The 19,351-nt window shown below is 42.4% G+C and overlaps 1 protein-coding gene across 2 annotated transcripts in view; it reads right to left on the reverse strand.

Moving 5' to 3' along the window:
- hsf2 (heat shock transcription factor 2) overlaps nucleotides 1-16,923 on the reverse strand; it is a 32,081-nt gene extending 15,158 nt beyond the window's left edge. Inside the window, exons 1-8 of one of the 2 annotated variants that reach the window (XM_080192526.1) lie at nucleotides 16,766-16,923; nucleotides 16,245-16,353; nucleotides 11,162-11,289; nucleotides 9,015-9,139; nucleotides 5,387-5,462; nucleotides 4,049-4,110; nucleotides 2,339-2,420; nucleotides 2,119-2,246 (exon numbers count right to left, since the gene is read on the reverse strand). In XM_080192526.1, coding sequence (XP_080048652.1) covers nucleotides 2,119-2,246; nucleotides 2,339-2,420; nucleotides 4,049-4,110; nucleotides 5,387-5,462; nucleotides 9,015-9,139; nucleotides 11,162-11,289; nucleotides 16,245-16,353; nucleotides 16,766-16,858 — 803 coding nt within the window. In that variant the 5' untranslated portion in view covers nucleotides 16,859-16,923. Of the gene's footprint in view, nucleotides 1-2,118; nucleotides 2,247-2,318; nucleotides 2,421-4,048; nucleotides 4,111-5,386; nucleotides 5,463-9,014; nucleotides 9,140-11,161; nucleotides 11,290-16,244; nucleotides 16,354-16,765 lie in introns of both variants that reach the window. The other variant, XM_080192527.1, reaches the window with a different exon arrangement.
- Nucleotides 16,924-19,351: the final 2,428 nt, after the last annotated feature.

The following is a 19,351-nucleotide window of genomic DNA, read 5'->3' on the forward strand; positions in this document are numbered from 1 at the left end:
GCCTATCAAAAACCTATCTACCCGCGTCTTAAACATATTTAGCGAGGCAGCCTCCACCACTTCAATGGGCAGAGAATTCCAGAGATTCACCACCCTTTGAGTGAAGAAGTTCCTCCTCAACTTCTAAACTGCACCCCCCTTGAGGCTGTGCCCTCTAGTCCTACTGTCCTTTCTGAGCGGGAAGAGTCTCTCCACCTCTATCCTATCCATCCCATTCATCATCTTATATGTCTCAATGAGATCTCCCCTCATTCTTCTAAACTCTAACGAGTACAAGCCTAGTTTATTCAGCCTCTCCTCATAGCTCAACCCCCTCAACTCCGGTATCAGCCTAGTAAACCTCCTCTGCACTCCCTCCAAAGCCAAAATATCCTTGCGTAAGTGCGGCGACCAAAACTGCACACAGTACTCCAGCTGCAGCCTCACCAGTGCCCTGTACAGTTGCAGCAAGACTTCCCTACTTTTATATTCAATCCCCCTCACTATGAAGGCCAGCATCCCATTCGCCTTCCTGACCACCTGCAGGCTGGGTTTTTGCGACTCATGCACAAGGATCCCGAGGTCCCTCTGCACCGTTGCATGCTGCAGTTTTTCGCCATGTAAGTAATAGTCCTTCCTACCATTATTCCTACCAAAGTGGACAACTTCACACTTGCCAACATTAAATTCCATTTGTCAGTTCCTGGCCCATTCGCCCAGCCTATCTAGATCCTTCTGCAGACTTTCCACACCCTCCGCACAATTTGCCGTTCCACCAATCTTGGTGTCATCAGCAAATTTCGACACCATACACTCGGTTCCCTCCTCCAGATCATCTATATAAATGGTAAATAGCTGAGGCCCCAGCACCGATCCCTGGGGCACTCTACTAGTCACCAACCGCCAATCCGAATAGTACCCATTGACCCCCACCCTCTGCCTTCTATTTGACAGCCAATCCCCTATCCACGCTAACACCCTACCCCCAACTCCATGCCCCCTAACCTTCTGTAATAACCTCTTGTGCGGTACCTTATCAAGCGCCTTCTGAAAATCAAGAAACACATCTACCGGCTCTCCTCTATCCACCACCCTAGACACATCCTCATAGAACTCCAATAAATTCGTCAGACACAACTTCCCCTTAATGAAACCATGCTGTGTCTGCTCTATCAAACAATTCTGCTCAAGATGCCTTGCTATTTTCTCCTTGATCACGGATTCGAGCATTTTACCAACAACAGGCGTTAAACTAATCGGCCTATAATTCCCTGCCTTTTGCCTGCTACCCTTCTTAAACAATGGCGTAACATTAGCCGTTTTCCAATCTTCCGGCACTTCCCCAGAATCCAGCGAGGTTTGGAAAATAATCATCAAGGCATCCACTATCACCTCCGCCATTTCTTTCAGAACCCTTGGATGCATTCCATCCGGTCCTGGGGACTTGTCCACAATCAGTCCCTCCAGTCTGTCGAGCTTTCATTTGGCCACAGCTGGAATACTGACTGCGGTTCTGGATACCACACTCTAGGAAAGATGCAACTGCAGAAGGGTGCAGATGAGATTCATCAAAATGTTCCCTGAGCTGGAGCTTTTCAGCTATGAGGAGAGACTGGATAAGTTGGGGCTGTTTCCTCAAAGCACAGAAGGCTAAGAGGTGACTTGAGGTGTACAAAATTATGAGGGATATAGATAGGATGGGTAGGAAGAAACTTTTCCTCTTATTAGAGGAGGCAATAACCAGGGAGCATAGATTTAAGCTAAGGAGCAGGAGGTTTGGAGGGGATTTGAGGGAAACCTTTTTCACCCAATGGATGATCGGAACTCACTGCCTGAACGGACCCTCACAACATTCAAGAAGCATTCAGATGAGCACTTGAAATTCCAAAGAATACAAGGCTATGGACAAAGTGCCTGAAAATGAGATTAGAATAGTTAGGTGTTTGTTGACCGAAGGGCCTTTTTCTGTGCTGTAAAATTCTATGACTGAAAGCAGCTGGCTTTCTTAAGGCAATATTTCTACTATCAAAAATAATGCAAAGCATTTATAATTTGGAACTTACTTCTATAATTGAATGCTATAATTTGATGCTCAAGTGTATTAGAAAGGTCAAACTAATTTAGAAACTGAATTCATACTCATTAACAGTAAATGTAGATACGTCTTCTTCAGTTTTTTCTGCTTCTGTGTCTGTGATGTCACAAATAACAATGTCATCTACTGTTTTGACACATTGCTTCACACCATTAGGTCCATGCACAGGTACCTACCAGGAAAAATAATATGTACGGTAAATGATCTTCAAGTTCTTATCACTTTCTTAAAAAAAAACACTCACATACGAAGGTTTTTATTTACATGAGTTGGATCATCTGGCTCTTTTACAATATGATGAAAATATTTTGGCTTAGAAGGTCCAGTGGTATTAATCATTATTGGCCTAGGAACAAAGAAAATAAAGTTAAGAATGTATACAAAGCAAACATACAGTCATATCTCAAAGTCAAACAGAGCTATGTTAAATGATTCTTGCCTCCTGATAAGTTAATTAATATGCTTGTGGGAGAAAAAACTGCAGAAGTGCTGCTCTGGTCTATATTGATCATTAAAAAATAACTTATTGGTGGATAATTATAAAGGATGATATTACTCAACTACAGAATATAGCTACTAGCTCATTTCATATATAATTTAACTACAGCTGATACATATGTTTTAATAGTGACCAAATAATTCATTAGACTTCCTGGAAATTATAATTTTGCTTGCGCATCTCTAATTTATCAGAATACATAACCCCCACCTAATTTCTTGTAACAATTTCTACGTAAACATGCAAAGACATAGGTCTGCACCTAATCCAATGGAATTCCAAGCACAATGCTGCCAACAGTATAAACTCAGGCTGTATATTGCATTTTACAGGTTCCAGCACGAGGTGGCAATCTGCAGTGCAATGGCAACCTAAGACTCAAACCTGCAAAATCTCTAACATTTTGGAAAAATCAGTACTGACTTGCAATCAGAACTAATTGTCTGACAAACTTGTTGTTGTGTGGTATTCAAAATCCAGATAAAATTGGCTGATTGTGAACAGTTGCACACTATAAAGTCTGTGTACTTATAGTCCAGGATTTTCAACCTTCAATGGCAATTCATTAGCATTATCAAGTAATCAATGAGATTTCTAAAGACTATTGCTCAAATTTATAACACACCCCAATTAGAATCAGTATCAGTTTTATAACCATCAATTGAGCTTATAAAATACTTTCAAAGATTAAACTTGTGATGCTAAGTTTCCAACTTTAATATTAAACTGCTCTGCATTTGTTTTCTGAATTAACACACAAGGAAAATCTAAATGTGTCTGTCAAGTTTAACTGCTTTACACATGTATTTTATGTTGGCAAACTCCAATATCTGAGGGGACTAATTTTTATTGTATAATAATGAAACTGATCATTCATAATTATTAGTTTTACAAACATTTACTCCAGAGCAAACTAAGATATACTATAAATAATTTCAGTGATGGAAAGTGGAACAAGCCAACTAGAAAAAAGTCATAAGATGTTTGTTTTATAATTGGTGATTTTTTTTTATAATACAATTGTTTGACTGTTTAAACCATATCTACAATTGCCTTGAAAAGTTGCAGAATAATGTTTAACTTTTAAATGCAAAACTGGTTGTGTGCATGTAGTCATAAACTGTATGAATTTCAAGAAATGAACAAACCTTGAACAATGTCACAATGTACCAAATAACTTACAGAATACTTGCTATACAAATACTTCGTACTTTATGAGGCAAACATAGTAAAATTCATTAACACTTAACTATCTTGGAAACTTGACGGACGAGGAAGGGAGTACTTAAAAAATCCAGATGAATTAAAAGCTCCCATTCTAAAAATTGTCTGCAGTCTGAGAAGCTCAACATTCAAAGTTAAAATTATATTTACCCAAATTAAGTACATGAGTTAATTGGAAACTTAAAACGTTTCCAAACAACAAAGAAAATGAAGCTCCAACATTATTGAACGTTAATAAAATACACTCATACCTCTTTCGCTTCAAGGTAACAATTTGGTTATTCTGAACCAAACTAACGATAAATTTAATAATCTGAAAAATATGAGTATAACCATTTATCAAACCCAAAATGAAGTCTGTACTGAAATCAACATTTTGACCTAACAGAAAATCATGCAATAGGTCAATCAAGTAGAACCTTACTGAAAATTACAGTAAAAAATTAATATCTTTTATGAAAAATCAATTTTTGGGGGTTTTTTTGTGTTAGAAGTTAAACACAGGATAATAACAAATCTCAAAGATACATAAACTCCAGTCAACTGGCATTTACACACCACCTTCCTAAAACATTCCAAGGTGCTTCACAGCCACATAATCAGACAAAGCTGGCACAAAGCCAACAATAACTAAAACTTAGTCAAACAGATGTTACAAGGAGGGTTTTACAGGATTAGAGATTGCTTGGGCCTAAATGGCAAAATATACAACTGTCAATGGTAGGGCAAAGGGAATGGGGGTGTATAATACACCAGAGAGGGAGGAACATAAGAAATGAGGGTTATAAAGCTGGAAGAGATTCGAGAGTCTGAAGCTGAGGGGCAGACATGGGGGATTTGAATATCAAAATGAGAATTTCAAAATGGAGGTGCTAGCACAGCAAGTGTATATGCAGCTCAGCAATACACTGAATGGAACCTAAAGCAGAGTTTTGGGTCAGCTCAAGTTTCTGCAGAATGAAAGACGGAGGGCCAGCTAACAGGGCACTGGAATAGCAGAGTCAGGAAATAATAAAAGCCAAGACAGGGATGGGATTGGTGACGTTTTGCAGGTAAAAGCAAGGAGCACTTGTGGTTGGGAGGACAGTAGGTTGAACGTTCAGGTGAGGGTTAAGAAAGATGCTGAGATTAAACAGTCCCCTTTACATTAAGGGTGATCACAGAGGGGGATGGAATCAGTCAATAGGGAACGAAGGTTTAAAGAAAAAATACTGCAGCCCATTCAGGACTGGATATTAAACAAACTGATTTTGCAAATCGTGTAGGTAGTAGGGAGATAGAACTGCATGTTGCCAGCATACATGTCGAACTTATCATGGACAAAACTGTACTACCTTAGTCTCTGGTGCAACAGCAAAATCATTTTTTGGTCACAAATCTCAACCTCCCAATTAATGAGCCTTCTAGTTGCAGAATACCAGGGCAAACCAATTAAGTACCTTTCCACAGGTCCCTTGACATTTTGCTATAGACAGAGCTGTGGTGAGACGTGCTGTCACCTGACTGCACAAAATTAATTCTGAGGACATTTTTCTCCAGTCAGATATCAAATTGCATGCAAGAGTTCAGTACATGGGGAGAAATCTTACCTGTCGGATTACTTGCTGTTGCTGTGCGTGTTTCTGCCTAAGATCTGCAATCTCTCTCCAAAGTGTTTCATTTTCCCTGTTGGTGCACAGAAAAGAACCAAACCAGGTGTTAAGACTTGGAAGGAGGTGAGCACTTTGGTGATAGTGACTACAATTCGGTTACGTTTACCTTAGTGATGGAAAGGGATAAGTATATACCAAAGGGTAGAAGTTATAGCTGGGGGAAAGGTAATTATGAGGCTATTAGCGGAGATTTAGGATACATAGGTTGGAGTAGGAAACTGCAGGGGCTGGGAATAACTGATACGTGGAGCTTATTCAAGGAGCAGCTACTGCGAGTCCTTGATAAATATTTACCTGTCAGGCAGACAGGAACTGGTCAAACGAGGGAACCGTGGTGTACTAAAGAAGTTGAATCTCTGGTGAAGAGGAAGAAGGAGACTTATGTAAAGATGAGACGTGAAGGCTCAGTTAGGGCACTGGAGAGTTACAAATTAACAAGGAAGGAGCTAAAGAGAGTGTTAAGAAGAGCTAGAAGAGGATATGAGAAGACTTTGGTGGATAGGATCAAGGTGAACCCTAAAGCTTTCTATAGGTATGTCAAAAATAAAAGATTGGTTAGGGCAAGATTAGGGCCAGTCAGGGACAGTAGTGGGAAGTTGTGCGTGGAGCCTGAAGAGATAGGAGAGGCACTAAATGAATATTTTTTGTCAGTATTCACACAGGAAAAAGTCAATGTAGTCGAGAATACTGAGATACAGGCTTTTAGACTAGAGTGGATTAAGGTACATAAGGAGGAGGAGTTAGCAATTCTTGAGAGTATGAAAATAGATAAGTCCCCTGGACCGGATGGGATTTACCCTAGGATTCTCTGGGAGGCTAGGGAGGAGACTGTAGAGCCTTTGGCTTTGATCTTCATGTCGTCATTGGCTACAGGTATAGTGCCGGAAGACTGGAGGATAGCAAATGTTGTCCCTTTGTTCAAGGAGAGTAGAGACAATCCTGGGAATTACGGACTGGTGAGCCTTACTTCTGTTGTAGGCAAAGTTTTGGAAAGAATTTTAAGGGATAGGATTTATAATCATCTAGAGAGAAATAAATTGATTAGGGATAGTCAACACGGTTTTGTGAAGGGTAGGCTGTGCCTCACAAACCTTATCGAGTTTTTTGGAAAGGTGACCAAAGAGATGGATAATGGTACAGCAGTTGACATGGCGTATATGGATTTTAGCAAGGCGTTTGATAAGGTTCCCCTTGGTAGGCTACTTCAGAAAATGCAGATGCATGGGATTGGGGGTGATTTAGCAGTTTGGATCAAGAATTGGCTAGCTGATGGAAGACAGAGGGTGGTGGTTGATGGGAAATATTCAACCTGGAGTTCAGTTACAAGTGGCGTGCCTCAGGGATCTGTTTTGGGGCCACTGCTGTTTGTCATTTTTATAAATGACCTAAATGAGGGTGTAGAAGGATGGGTTAGTAAATTTGCTGACGACACCAAAGTTGGAGGAGTTATAGACAGTGAGGATGAATGTTACAGTTTGCAGGGGGACTCAGATAAGCCGCAGAGCTGGGCTGAGAGGTGGCAAATGGAGTTTAATGCGGAAAAGCGTGAGGTGATTCACTTTGCTAAGAGTAACAAGAGTACAAAATATAGGGCTAATGGAAGGAATCTTGGTAGTGTCGACGAGCAGAGAGATCTCGGTGTACACGTGCATAGATCCCTGAAAGTTAGCACCCAGGTTGATAAGGTCATTAAGAAGGCGTACGGTGTGTTAGCTTTTATTGGTAGACGGATTGAATTTCGGAGCCGTGAGGTCATGTTGCAACTGTACAAAACTCTGGTGCGGCCGCACTTGGAGTACTGTGTACAGTTCCGGTCACCGCATTATAAGGAGGATGTGAAGGCATTGGAAAGGGTGCAAAGGAGGTTTACCAGGATGTTGCCTAGTATGGTGGGAAGGTCTTATGAGGAAAGGCTGAGGGACTTCAGGTTATTTTCATTAGGGAGAAGGTTAAGAGGTGACCTAATTGAGGCATACAAGATGATCAGAGGGTTAGATAGGGTGGATAGTGAGAGCCTTTTTCCTTGGATGGTGATGGCAAACACGAGGGGACATAGCTTTAAATTAAGGGGTGGTAATTATAGGACGGATGTCAGAGGCAGGTTCTTTACTCAGAGGGTAGTAAGGGCGTGGAATGCCTTGCCTGCAGCAGTTGTGGACTCGCCAACTTTAAGGGCGTTCAAATGGTCAGTTGATAGGCACGTGGATAACATTGGAAGAGTTTAGGTTAGAGGGTCATTAGATTGGTTCCACTGGTCGGCGCAACATCGAGGGCCGAAGGGCCTGTACTGCGCCGTTATGTTCTAAGAAGCCTCTTGTAAATACCAAACTGACATCAAATAAAATTCTATGCTATATGCCTAGCTGTCATTAGGCATTTAGTACCTTTAAATAAAAATTGTTCTTAGTTAATACAAGATTTCAATTTTACAAATTTATATTTAACTTCTAGCCTGCCTCACTTTAATTTTTTCTACTCCACAGGACTAATAATCCTGCAGTACACCCTAACATCATCCTTTTGCAAACCTTGACTAAATGATGGTAGTCTATTTTACCATGGTGAATATTCAAATTCCAACACCTACATGAGATACCACTTGAAAGCAAGCTTGGAGATTTTGATCAGAAGCTGATTTAGAGCACTATTTTAAATTTAGGTTCTATAAGCTGAGAATGCCTAACTCAACCAAGACTAGGGGCAGTATTCTCCAGATACGCATGGCCCAAGACCATAAATTCCCACTCGAGCTCAAGGGGCTGCCAAATTTTTTTGTCTTGCCAGGTCTCATGGCAGATGAGATTGGGGAATTTTGGCCTAGGAATCAAGCCCAAGACCTTCTGCTATTGATTTAATGAACTCATTTGGGCTGTGACCTTAGAGATTGGGAAACCTTGATACACAGCAACACATCCTATTGTGAAACTTGATTGTAACTTGTAGGATTATGAAGTAAATCTTGCAAGATATATATGGGCAGCACAGTGGCACAGTTAGCACTGCTGCCTCACAGCACCAGGGACCCAGGTTCGATTCCCGCCTTGGGTCACTGTCTGTGCGGAGTCTGCACAATCTTGCCCCAACTGTGGACGGGTGCTCCGGTTTCCTTCCACAGTTCGAAAGCTGTGCTGGTTAAGTGCATTGGCCTTTCTAAATTCTCCCTCAGTGTACCTGAATAGGCGTCAGTGCAGTGATTAGGGGATTTTCACATTAACTTCAATGCAGTGTTAGTGTAATGTACTTCTGACACTAATAAATAAACTTACAAAAGTGTTTGCCTCTTTATTGGAAATTCAGAAAGGGCTCAACTACACAAGCTGATACTTGGATTTTTTAAACGGTAAAATTCAGACAAATATAAACGTGTGTCCAATGGTCAGAAAAGGCATTCAGAGAAATGTTCACACTTCTAGGGGATTACAATTCTCATTTCCTTCTTGCATTTGCTGCATTCAAGTGAATCAAAAGCCCCAAATCAAGAAGCAGAAAATTCTGCCCTCATTTGGATGTCTAGCAACAAGTTACTTTTATTTAGAATGTAATCATAAAAGACAAATAGCAATACCATTTCAAGGAAGTCAATCTTGAATCAAGGTTTTCTTGTTTTCCTTGCATTTCCTGAACACTGGATAAAATTGCATTCAAGCCTTCTTGCTGTATTTTAGCTTCTTCTGGCTTAATAGAGGATACCTAATATAAGCACAGTTACACAAGTTGAATAAGCACGATCAAAAACAAACTGTTGACAGCTACATTTCCATTGGTTTATCTTTCTTTACTGACTACTGAGATCCAAATTCAAATGGAAAGGATGTGGGAAAAGTCAGAATAACGAGCATCACAATAATACAATGGAATACAATATCTGAGTTTAGACATAATACTAGAACATGTAGAGTTTATAGCGCTTGTAACTCATGACATACAATCCTCCTTGAAAAAACAAAAAAATTCAAATATATGCAAAAGCTCAAACAAACCTTCACATATGCTAATATCTCTCGCTGAAGCATCTTAAAAAGAGGAAAAGACATAGAACTGATCAGGGAGGGAATTCCAGCGCTGAAGGCTACGGCAGCTAAAACCACGGTCACTAATAATGATCAAAATCGCAGACGCTCAAGAGAAGGAACACAGATATGTCAGAGGGTTTCAAGACAATTACATGACAGGAAGGTTAGAGTGAAGCCACAGAGCAAATCAAAAGCAAGGATGAAAATTTTAAATATTGAGGCATTGCTTAACTAGGGGCCACTGTAAGTCAACAAGTACAGATGTGACTGGTGAATGGTATTTGGTGTATTTTGGACACAGCAGCAAAATGTTACATGATCAAAAGATTACCGGGAGTAGAAATTGAAAGACTGCTCAGGAGTAAATTTTAATAGTAGCATTTGGAAGTAAAAATGGCATAGATGAAGGTTTCAGCAGTAGATAAATTAAGGCAGGGTGGCGATGAACGCCGTTATGGAGTTAGAAAGTCTTAGATGTTAGAGAAGTAGTGTAATAATTTAGAAACAATGAATTGAAGGAAATAGTGAGCTGAGTGCCGTCAATATACATGCGAAAATTGATGCTGTTCTTTTGGATGATATGCAGCATGTAATGAACAGCCCAGAATAGATCTTTTGGAGACACCCCAAGTAATGGTGCAGGAGTTGGAAAGGAAATCTCGACAGGCGATTCTCCGATTATAACTGGATGGGCAATAGGCTGCTGTCCCACCCATGTGGATGTAAGCAGAGTCTTTGGAGCACAGTATGTTCAACATACAATCAGAGAATCCCAACAGTGCAGAAGAGGCTATTCGGCCATTGAGTCTGCACTGACTCTCTGACAGAGCATCCTATCTAGGCCTTTTTCCTCACCCTATCTCTGTAGCCCCACTCATTCACCATGGCTAATCCATCTTCCCTTGGGACATTAAAGGGAAATTTAGCATGGCCAATCCATCTAACCTTTGTACAGCAGAAGATAACCAGAGCACCCAGAGGAAACTCACGCACATGTGGGGAGAACACGCAAACTCTGCACAGTCACCCAAGGCCAGAATTGAAGCCCAGTCCCTGCAGCTGTGAAGCAGCAGTGCTAACTATCATGCCACCAGGCACATTGGCTATGTCTGATTTGTAGGTATATTAAATTGGATAGTGTAAACAATTTAATAATGCACTTGAACTCACTTCATAGTGCAAAACAAATAAACCCCATGTCAGAATTAATCCCAGTGTGTAACCTAGTCCTAATATCAGTTTTCTTAAGATATTTCACAATTTAGTTCCTTCAAGTCTTTACATTTTCAATTATCAGCATAAGAAATAACCCTCATCAATATCCGCAACAAAATACAGCATTCTTTCAATTAAGCTTTTGGTAAAAATGCATTAGGTCACTGATGTAATCATGGGACAAACCCTCATCATTTTAGATTAGATGCTATAGCATGAGTTCACATTGGATACTATAGGCCTTTAGTCTCAGCTATCACTTTCTTCTATTTCCATTCCTACCTTCCCACTGTCAACTACTCGCGATATCAAATAGGTTAAGAAACAAGTTGTTGAAAAGAGCACATTTGAACAGTGCACAAAGTCAGCATAAAAATAGGCAAGCATGCAACAAAGTAACTGTAAAGTGAAAAAGGACAAGGCACAAAAGAAAACTAAAAACAAAAGCATTTTTCTGGAGTGCATTCAAAGTTATGGAGCTCACCTTTCTTTTTATATTTTCCAATAACTCATCTTGTCCTTGCTTGAAATAAGGATGTTGAAATTCTACAGGCCCATCACGTTCTTGTTTAACTATGCCTGCATCAACATTCAGTACCTTACGAAAGCCATCTGCAATGCAATTATAGGTTATTTCATCTTTAGGCAGGATTTCACAAAGCTTCAGTAAGTTTCTTTGTTCCAGATATAGAGGTTCAGTCCAACAACAAAGGGTACAGGAAACAAACATTTGTGTCCAAATTCATATTCAGACCACAAAGTTAAAGCCATTTTCAATCATGCTTTTATAGATTCATTACAATAGGAACTGTTTTACAATTTATTAAAATTAAACCAGAACCTTTGAATCAAATAAACTGACTTGCTGCTCAAATCTTCGCAAACTTAACAGACTATTAGCCATGAAAGATTTTGGTGATCATGTCATTTCAAAGTCTATGTTCCTCCAATTAAAAAAGTCCCAACATTCAAGGCCAACCTGCCAATTAAAAACCCAACACGAAGCATCAATGTAATAGTACTTTTTTGGTATCACATTTTTTCTAAGAGGGAACCAAAATTATTCTGTATCCTAGTAGCAGACATACCAGAGATTTATGCAATCATATTTCTGGTTTTATTTATTTAACTGTCCTGGCTATAACCTTGTTTTTCAGTAACCTCATGAATCTTAAGATTCAAGGACTAGAACTCTTGTGGTGCTGCCAATCTTTTTGGCAAATCAAACAAACTAAATCAAATAAACTGAAGGACAAAGTAAAAGGAACAATCCCTTAAAAAGACAGGCGAAGGGAGGGGGGGGGAAGAGAGAGAGAGAGAGAGAGAGACAGACCAAAACAAAAAAAGTATAAAGAAAACTTAAAACATCAAACCAAAATGTGATTAAAAGGGTTAATAATACACTCCAGCTCCTGCTGGGCACAATGAGCATGGAAGGCCTTAACAACGCCCATGGACTCTGCATGCATCCTATCCAAGGGCATCTGGCCATGAATAGCTGCAATAGAGGGGCAGACAGTCAGGTCAGATGGCCCCTTTGGTCACCTGCTGCTGGACCTATTCATAGCAAGCATGGCCAGGCCAAGGAGCAGGTTCATGAGAAGGTCCTTCTTCAGTGTCCCCATCCGTACCAGTTGCCCATAGATCAGGAGCATGGGACTGAATTGCAAACAAAACATTAATAAAAGGTTTTTCAGGTAACCAAAAGAGAGTGTAGCCTCAGACAATTAACACTGACATGGTCCACGGACTTCCCCAAGGCAACAAAGAGGGCAGGTTTCTTGGCGGTTTGTAAACTGGTGCAATTTTCGGTATGGTACTGCTACATGTGCCACCTTCTACCTTAGGTCCCCAATATAACAAGAAAGGGTTCCTCCGAAGAGGGAACTCCACTAGGGACCTCTGCTGCCAGACAGCAACAAGGCACGCCAAGGCACATCTGGGCGACAGGCGACAGCACGGTAGTGGAAGGTGAGCAGCAGCAGCCCATACAGGAAATCCGTGCAGTGGCAGAGAGACAGTGCAGCCTTAAGCATTGAATCATTGATTAGAAAAGCACAGGAGATCAATTCTGACACCCAATCTCTTTCAGTGCTATCCAATAAGTCCCCTCCCCTGCTTTTTCCCGTACCCACAAACAATTTATCTTTCAAGTATCTATCCAATTCTCCTTTGAAGGCTACAACTGTATCAGCATCTACCACCCTATCAGGCAGTGCATTCCAAATGCTAATCACTGCATTAAAAAATTCCAGTCTGGGTCTGTTGCTAATCACTTCAAATCTGTACTCTCTGGTTATTGACTTTAGTCAATGGAAACAGTTTCTTTTTTTAAACTCTATCTAAATCCTTCATGATTTTAATAAACACATCTGTCAAAGCTTTTCTTGGCTTTATTTTCTTGAAGGAGAACCCCAATTTCTCCAGTCTGTTTCTGTAACTGTAATCCCTCATCCCATTCTAGTAGATCTCTTCTACACCCTCTCCAAAGCTTTCACATCCTTCCTGAGAAGTGGTGCCCAGAATTGTACATGATACCCTAGCTGAGGCTCAAACTGGGCCTTACATAGGTTTAAATAACTTGCTGACTTTTTCACCATATGCTTCAGGAGTCCATGCGTTTGATTAATTGCTTTGTTAACCACTTCCAAAGATTAGTACACAGATATGCCTAGGCTTCTCTTTTGGTATCCCCTTTAAAATTGTGCCACTTAACTTGCATTGTTTCACCTTTTTTCTCCCAACCACATTGTTCTGCACAAATTTCATCTGCCATCTATCTGCCCATTCCTTCAGTCAATGTCCTCTTGAAACCATAGTATTATCTTCCTCACTGAACACTACGCTTTCAGATTTAATCTCATTTGCAAATTTCAAAATTATATCCTGTACTCTTAAATCCAAATCATTAATGTATATCAAAAACACTAGAGATGAGGGAACTCCAATCAATACTTCTCTCCAGTCTGAAAAACAGCAATGCACCATAACTGCTTCCTATCCCTTGCTATGTTATACCATGGGCTTCAATTTTGTTAATATGCCCAACATGTGGCTCAAACACTTTCAAAGTCTGTACAAACAGCACAATCTTCCCTCCCAATGTATGGAGTTCTGGGCTTGAAATTATACAACATTTATTCATCCCAGGATATCTGTACAGATGGAACTATTCATCCAATTTATCCAAATCAATCTGAAATTTACTAATTTTTCAAGTAAAATTTATCTTTCAAAAAACCCAAATTTAGTTCAGATCAACAATATTATTCAAGTATTCACAACCTTGAAAAGTTTGTAAGTGCTAAAACCAGGGCTATAACCCACACTTACCTAAAATGAACCAAATATTGTTTACTGTATATTGTATCCTGGTGAACTAGTGCGGCAACAATAATCTTTCCCTCAATGTCAACAAAATGAAGGACATTGTCATCATCTTCAGAAAGCATAAAGGAGAACATGCCCCTGTCAATATCAAACGAGATGAAGTAGAAAGGGCTTGCATCTTTAGCTGTCCAGATCACCAACCTGTCCTGGTCCCTCCAATGCCGACATTATAGTTAAGAAAGCCCACCAATGCCTCTACTCTCTCAGAAGGCTAAAGAAACTTGGCATGTCAGCTACGACCCTCAGCAACTTTTACAGATGCACCATAGGAAGTATTCTTTCTGGTTGTACCACAGTTTGGTACGGCTGTTGCTCTGCCCAAGATCACAAGGAACTATAAAAGGTCATGAATGTAGCTCAATCCACCATGCAAACCACCCAGGTGAACTGGTACTTCAGGAAGTGTAAAGGAGAATATGCCCCTGTCTACATCAACAGGGACAAAGTAGAAAGGATCAAGAGTTTTTAGGTGTCCAGATCACCAACAACCTATCCTGGATGCCCCAGGCGAACACTATAGTTAAGAAAGCCCACCAACGCCAGCATAATTAAGGACAATTCTTTTCACTATGCTAATATATGTGACAATAATAAAATCAAATCAAAAACCTACTACATCTCTAACTTTCCAATTCTGAAATGTTGGGTGGAATTCTCCCATCCAGATCTAAGTCCTGTGGCAGGGTTGGGGAAATGTTCCTCACTGGGGTGTTCAATCAGAAACCACGCCATAACTTCCACCCTGGCATAATTAACTATGTATTTGCACAGTTTGCGCCATCTTTCATGGTGGGACAGGCTTAATGGTGCACCAAATCTGGGTGCCATATTTTCACTATATGCTAACACATGTGACAATAATAAAATCAAATCAAAAGTTTTCTCCAGTTAAAGGCACAGTGTCAATTTTCTTCCTAGTACACCCAGCCAGACCTGGTAGCTCTGCTAACGCGTAGACATCCAGTTTGAAGACATCACCCAATATCCACTTTAACAGGCCTCCGAGATACAAAATAACTACTCTATGAGGTTCCAATTTTATTTCCCTATCTCCCACTGAGATGTCACAGTTCCCTCTGGTACCTTTGCTTGATTCAGCTCAGAACTGAATGAAGTAGAATCAATTTCAAATGAATTACAAACTTACTGGATAGATAACTACTACTGGTGTATCAATTTCCTTTGGAAAACACGGTGGCGAGTAATTACAATTTCAACTCACCCCAGCTACAGAGACATGCATTTCAGTCAACTTCTGACTATGTTATATTGCAAGTGCTTACTTTGCACCCCTAAACTTCACACTCTTACAGTAGTAAAATTCACCCCACAACCCCCTTGCAGTACACAAAACGTAAGGCCATGACTTCCAAAATGTTAACACTTGCCACATTATCTATTCTACACTTAGAGTTGATCAGTTTTTACTATCTCTACCTTTTGGTTAACTGCAAGCACTTGAGCAGGCTACATACAAAAATGATTTGGTTCACCTACTGATCCAGATAGTACAAAACTGAAAGATTAATTTTCACTTCATTTTAAATAATGCTTTTGTGAAAATCTTCACATTAAGCAAATTTCTTGACAATCCTCACCACTACACACAAGCCAGACTCTCATCCAATAGTACCACACCCAAGCATCAAACTTAGCCCCCCAACAACAGGACCATACCTAGCCCTCTCACTCACCCACCCCCCAACCTGGCAAGACCACACAACCAACCCACCCCTTCCCCCTTCCCCCCACCCCCCTCAATCCATCCACTTACCTCCTCCAAGGCCTGTCATTTTCAATCAGATCTTTAAACCTATTTGCTTTCTGACAACCAGTGTAGCAAAAAAGCAGTCATACCCTCCTTCAACCTCAAACTTCAACACTGGGTCCCAGGGATGGGCAGCATTGCCTGGTTCTAACCTGAATCGAAAGATCAGGCATGGAAGAAATTTGGTGCAGTGTAGAGTGGCAATTTGAATGGACTGCCCTCCATGGATGTTATGGTCCCTCATCCCAGGGACTAGCCTGATTAACCTTTGTCGAACTGTCTCCAATGTATATCCTTCCTTCAATGTGGAGACTGTAACTAGATGGGGCCTCAGCAAAGTTCTGCACAACTGTAGTAAGAAGTCCTTATTACTGTGCTTCAGTCCCCATGCAAGTGTGTTTATACTTACACATATTGAGCTGCCGCACAAAGCTAGCCATGTTATTGTGCTTGAAATACTTGGGCAGGATTTCTTTGGCGAACCTCTGCTCATCCAGAACCAGGAATCCGTGGCCATTCTGGTGAGGAGAAAGGAAACAGCAACAAGAGAATAAATAATTGAATAAATAAATAATCAGAAAGCTCGGGCCCACTCCACAGTCAAACTTCACAAACTCCCCCTGACATCCAGCCTGGCTGCCCGGCCCGGCCTGCAGCCGCAGTGCTGCCGCAGACTCCTCCTCAGCGGCAGGGCCCCCCCTCCCCAGATCCTGCCCGCCCGCCCGCCCGCCTAGGCCCGGTCCTCTCCAGCCAGCCTCCCGCCCCTCCTCCTCCTCCTCCTCCTTTGCTGCAGGCTCCCGTTGCCTTTGTGTTGTCCTCCCAGTCTCACCAGCGGGCACCAGGCCGTGGAGTGGACGTTATCATTCAGGGGGGACGGGGCCGACTCTGGCTGATGGGGAGGAGGACGGAGTAGGGGCACCAGCCGCTCACCTGGTTCCAGCAGATGAACTCGTTGGTGTGCGGCTCCTCCACCAGGGCCCACAGTTTGGTGAGGAAAGCCGGCACCGGCACCGACTGCTTCATCCCCGCGGCGGCCCGGCCTCCCCTCGTGAGCGGGCCACCATCACAACAAGACAAACCGCCGGCACGCGCCGCGCCCGCGTCACCCCGCACGGCGTGCGCGCTCCCGGGACACTGCCTGTGCGGGCCCGCCCCCGGGAACGGTCTGGGCGTGCGCGCTCCCGGGAACGGCCGGGGCGTGCGCGCAACGAGCGTCACTGAGCAACAGCGCGTGCACGGTTCTCGTTCTAAAGTTGGGGGCTCGCGGGGTGGGGGATCGAGGTTTGGCGGGGGGTGGAGTGTTTGCAGAGGGCGTGTAGGAATCAAAGAACAAAATCAGCCTGAGAAACAGGCTCTTCGACCCAACCAGCCCACGCTGCCGTCTCAACACCACCTCTCTACCCATGACCCCTATCTAATGTTTTATGGCCAGCCAGATTGAGGGAAGACTGGTTTAGGGACAATTTATTCCTGACAATCAGCCTAACAGCACATCTTTGGGGTGTGGGAGGAAACCGGAGCACCCGGAGAAAACCCATGCAAGCACAGGGAGAATGCGCAAACTCCCACAGACACCGGCCCAAATCCATGTGTCTGCACAGCAATCAGCGATAGTCACTGAGCTGTCGTCTTGCCCAGTATCTGGTCCAGTTTAGGCACACACTAATGACATGAAGCACTAGGCCAATCTCGAACAACCAAGAGCAGCCCAAGTACGACCCATCGCATGTATGCCCCTCGTTGGACACGAGGTGGACCGACTTAAAACCTGTGAATGAAAAGAGAAAAACATTATTATACTATAACCATTTACATTTCTAGGGACACCCCAGTGCTAATGACCCTTAATTAAAGGTTCTCCTATATCCACCCATCTCCAACTCAGTCATGTGCCTGTCTAAGTTACTCTTAAAGGACTCTAGCGTGTTTGCTTCCACCGCCTTACTTGGCAGAGCATTCCATACCCTCACTACCTTCTGTGTGAAAAACCTCCCTGTGTTGTACCTCTCCCCCCTCACCTTAAGTCCATGGCCCCTTGTCCTACATGACTCTATTATAGGAAATAGCTTACCTCTGTTCACTCTATCTATACCCTTCATAATCTTATATACCTCTATTAGATCCCCCCTCAGTCAGCGTCTTTCAAGGGAAAAGAGCCCCAATTTCTTCAATCTTTCCTCATACCCCAGTCCTTCCATACCAGGCAACATCCTGGTAAACCTCCTCTGCGCTCTCTCCAGAGTCTCCACGTCCTTCTGGTAGTAAGGCGACCAGAACTGTATGCAGTACTCCAAATGCGGCCTAACCAATGTTCTGTACAACTGAAACATTAGACTCCAGCTCTTATATTCTATACCCCTTCCTATAAAGGCTAACATACCATAGGCTTTCTTCACCACACTCTCCACTTGCACTGCCACCTTCAAAGACTTGTGCACTTGCACCCCCAGGTCTCACTGTGACTCTATACTCCTTACAGGCTTACCCTTTATCATATAACTTCCCCCTACATTATTCCAGCCAAAATGCATCACCTCACGTTTATCTGGATTAAACTCCATTTGCCACGTATCTGCCCAATCAACCAGCCTATCAATATCCCGCTGTATTGCCAGACACTGCTCCTCACTGCCTGCCAATCCAGCCATCTTGGTGTCATCAGCAAATTTGCTGATCACACCACCTTCCAAATCATTTACATACACTACAAAGAGAAGAGGTCCCAGTACCGAGCCCTGCGGCACACCACTAGTGACAGACCTCCAGCTAGAAAAAGACCCCTCCACAACTACTCTCTGACTCCTCTTTGCAAGCCAGTTCTCTACCCATCTAGATACCTGACCACATATTCCATGAGCTTTAATCTTCTGTACCAACCTACCATGAGGGACTTTGTCAAACGCCTTACTGAAATCCATATAGACGACATCAACGGCTCGTCCTTCGTTAACCGTTTTTGTCACCCCCTCAAAGAATTCTACCAGATTCGTAAGGAAAGACTTCCCCTTGACAAAGCCATGCTGTGTATCCTTAATCAGATCGCAACGCTCCAAGTGCGCATACATCCTATCCCTAAGAATCCTCTCCATCAACTTACCTACCACTGACGTTAAGCTCACCGGCCTATAGTTACCCGGGCTGTCCCTCCTACCCTTTTTAAACAACGGTACCATGTTAGCTATCCTCCAGTCCTCTGGGACCTCACCTGTGTCCAAAGAAGAGACAAAGATTCGCGTCAGAGGCCCAGCAATCTCATCCCTCGCCTCTCTAAGCAGCCTAGGATAAATGTAATCAGGCCCCAGAGATTTATCGGTCTTAATGTCCTCTAAAAGCCCTAACACTTCTTCCCTCGTAATCAATAGATCTTTCAATCGGTCTACCGCTCCCTCGATGACCGTACTAGACATCAAGCCCCTCTCCTTCGTGAATCAAGTGATGGAGGAGGGGAAGCGGAGATGTTTACATACACATAAAAACAGAAAATGCCAGAAGATCTCATAGCATCTGTGGAGAGAG

The sequence above is a fragment of the Carcharhinus amblyrhynchos genome, chromosome 7 (genome assembly GCF_965287045.1).
Source record: "Carcharhinus amblyrhynchos chromosome 7, sCarAmb.v2.hapA, whole genome shotgun sequence".
NCBI lineage: Eukaryota > Metazoa > Chordata > Chondrichthyes > Carcharhiniformes > Carcharhinidae > Carcharhinus > Carcharhinus amblyrhynchos.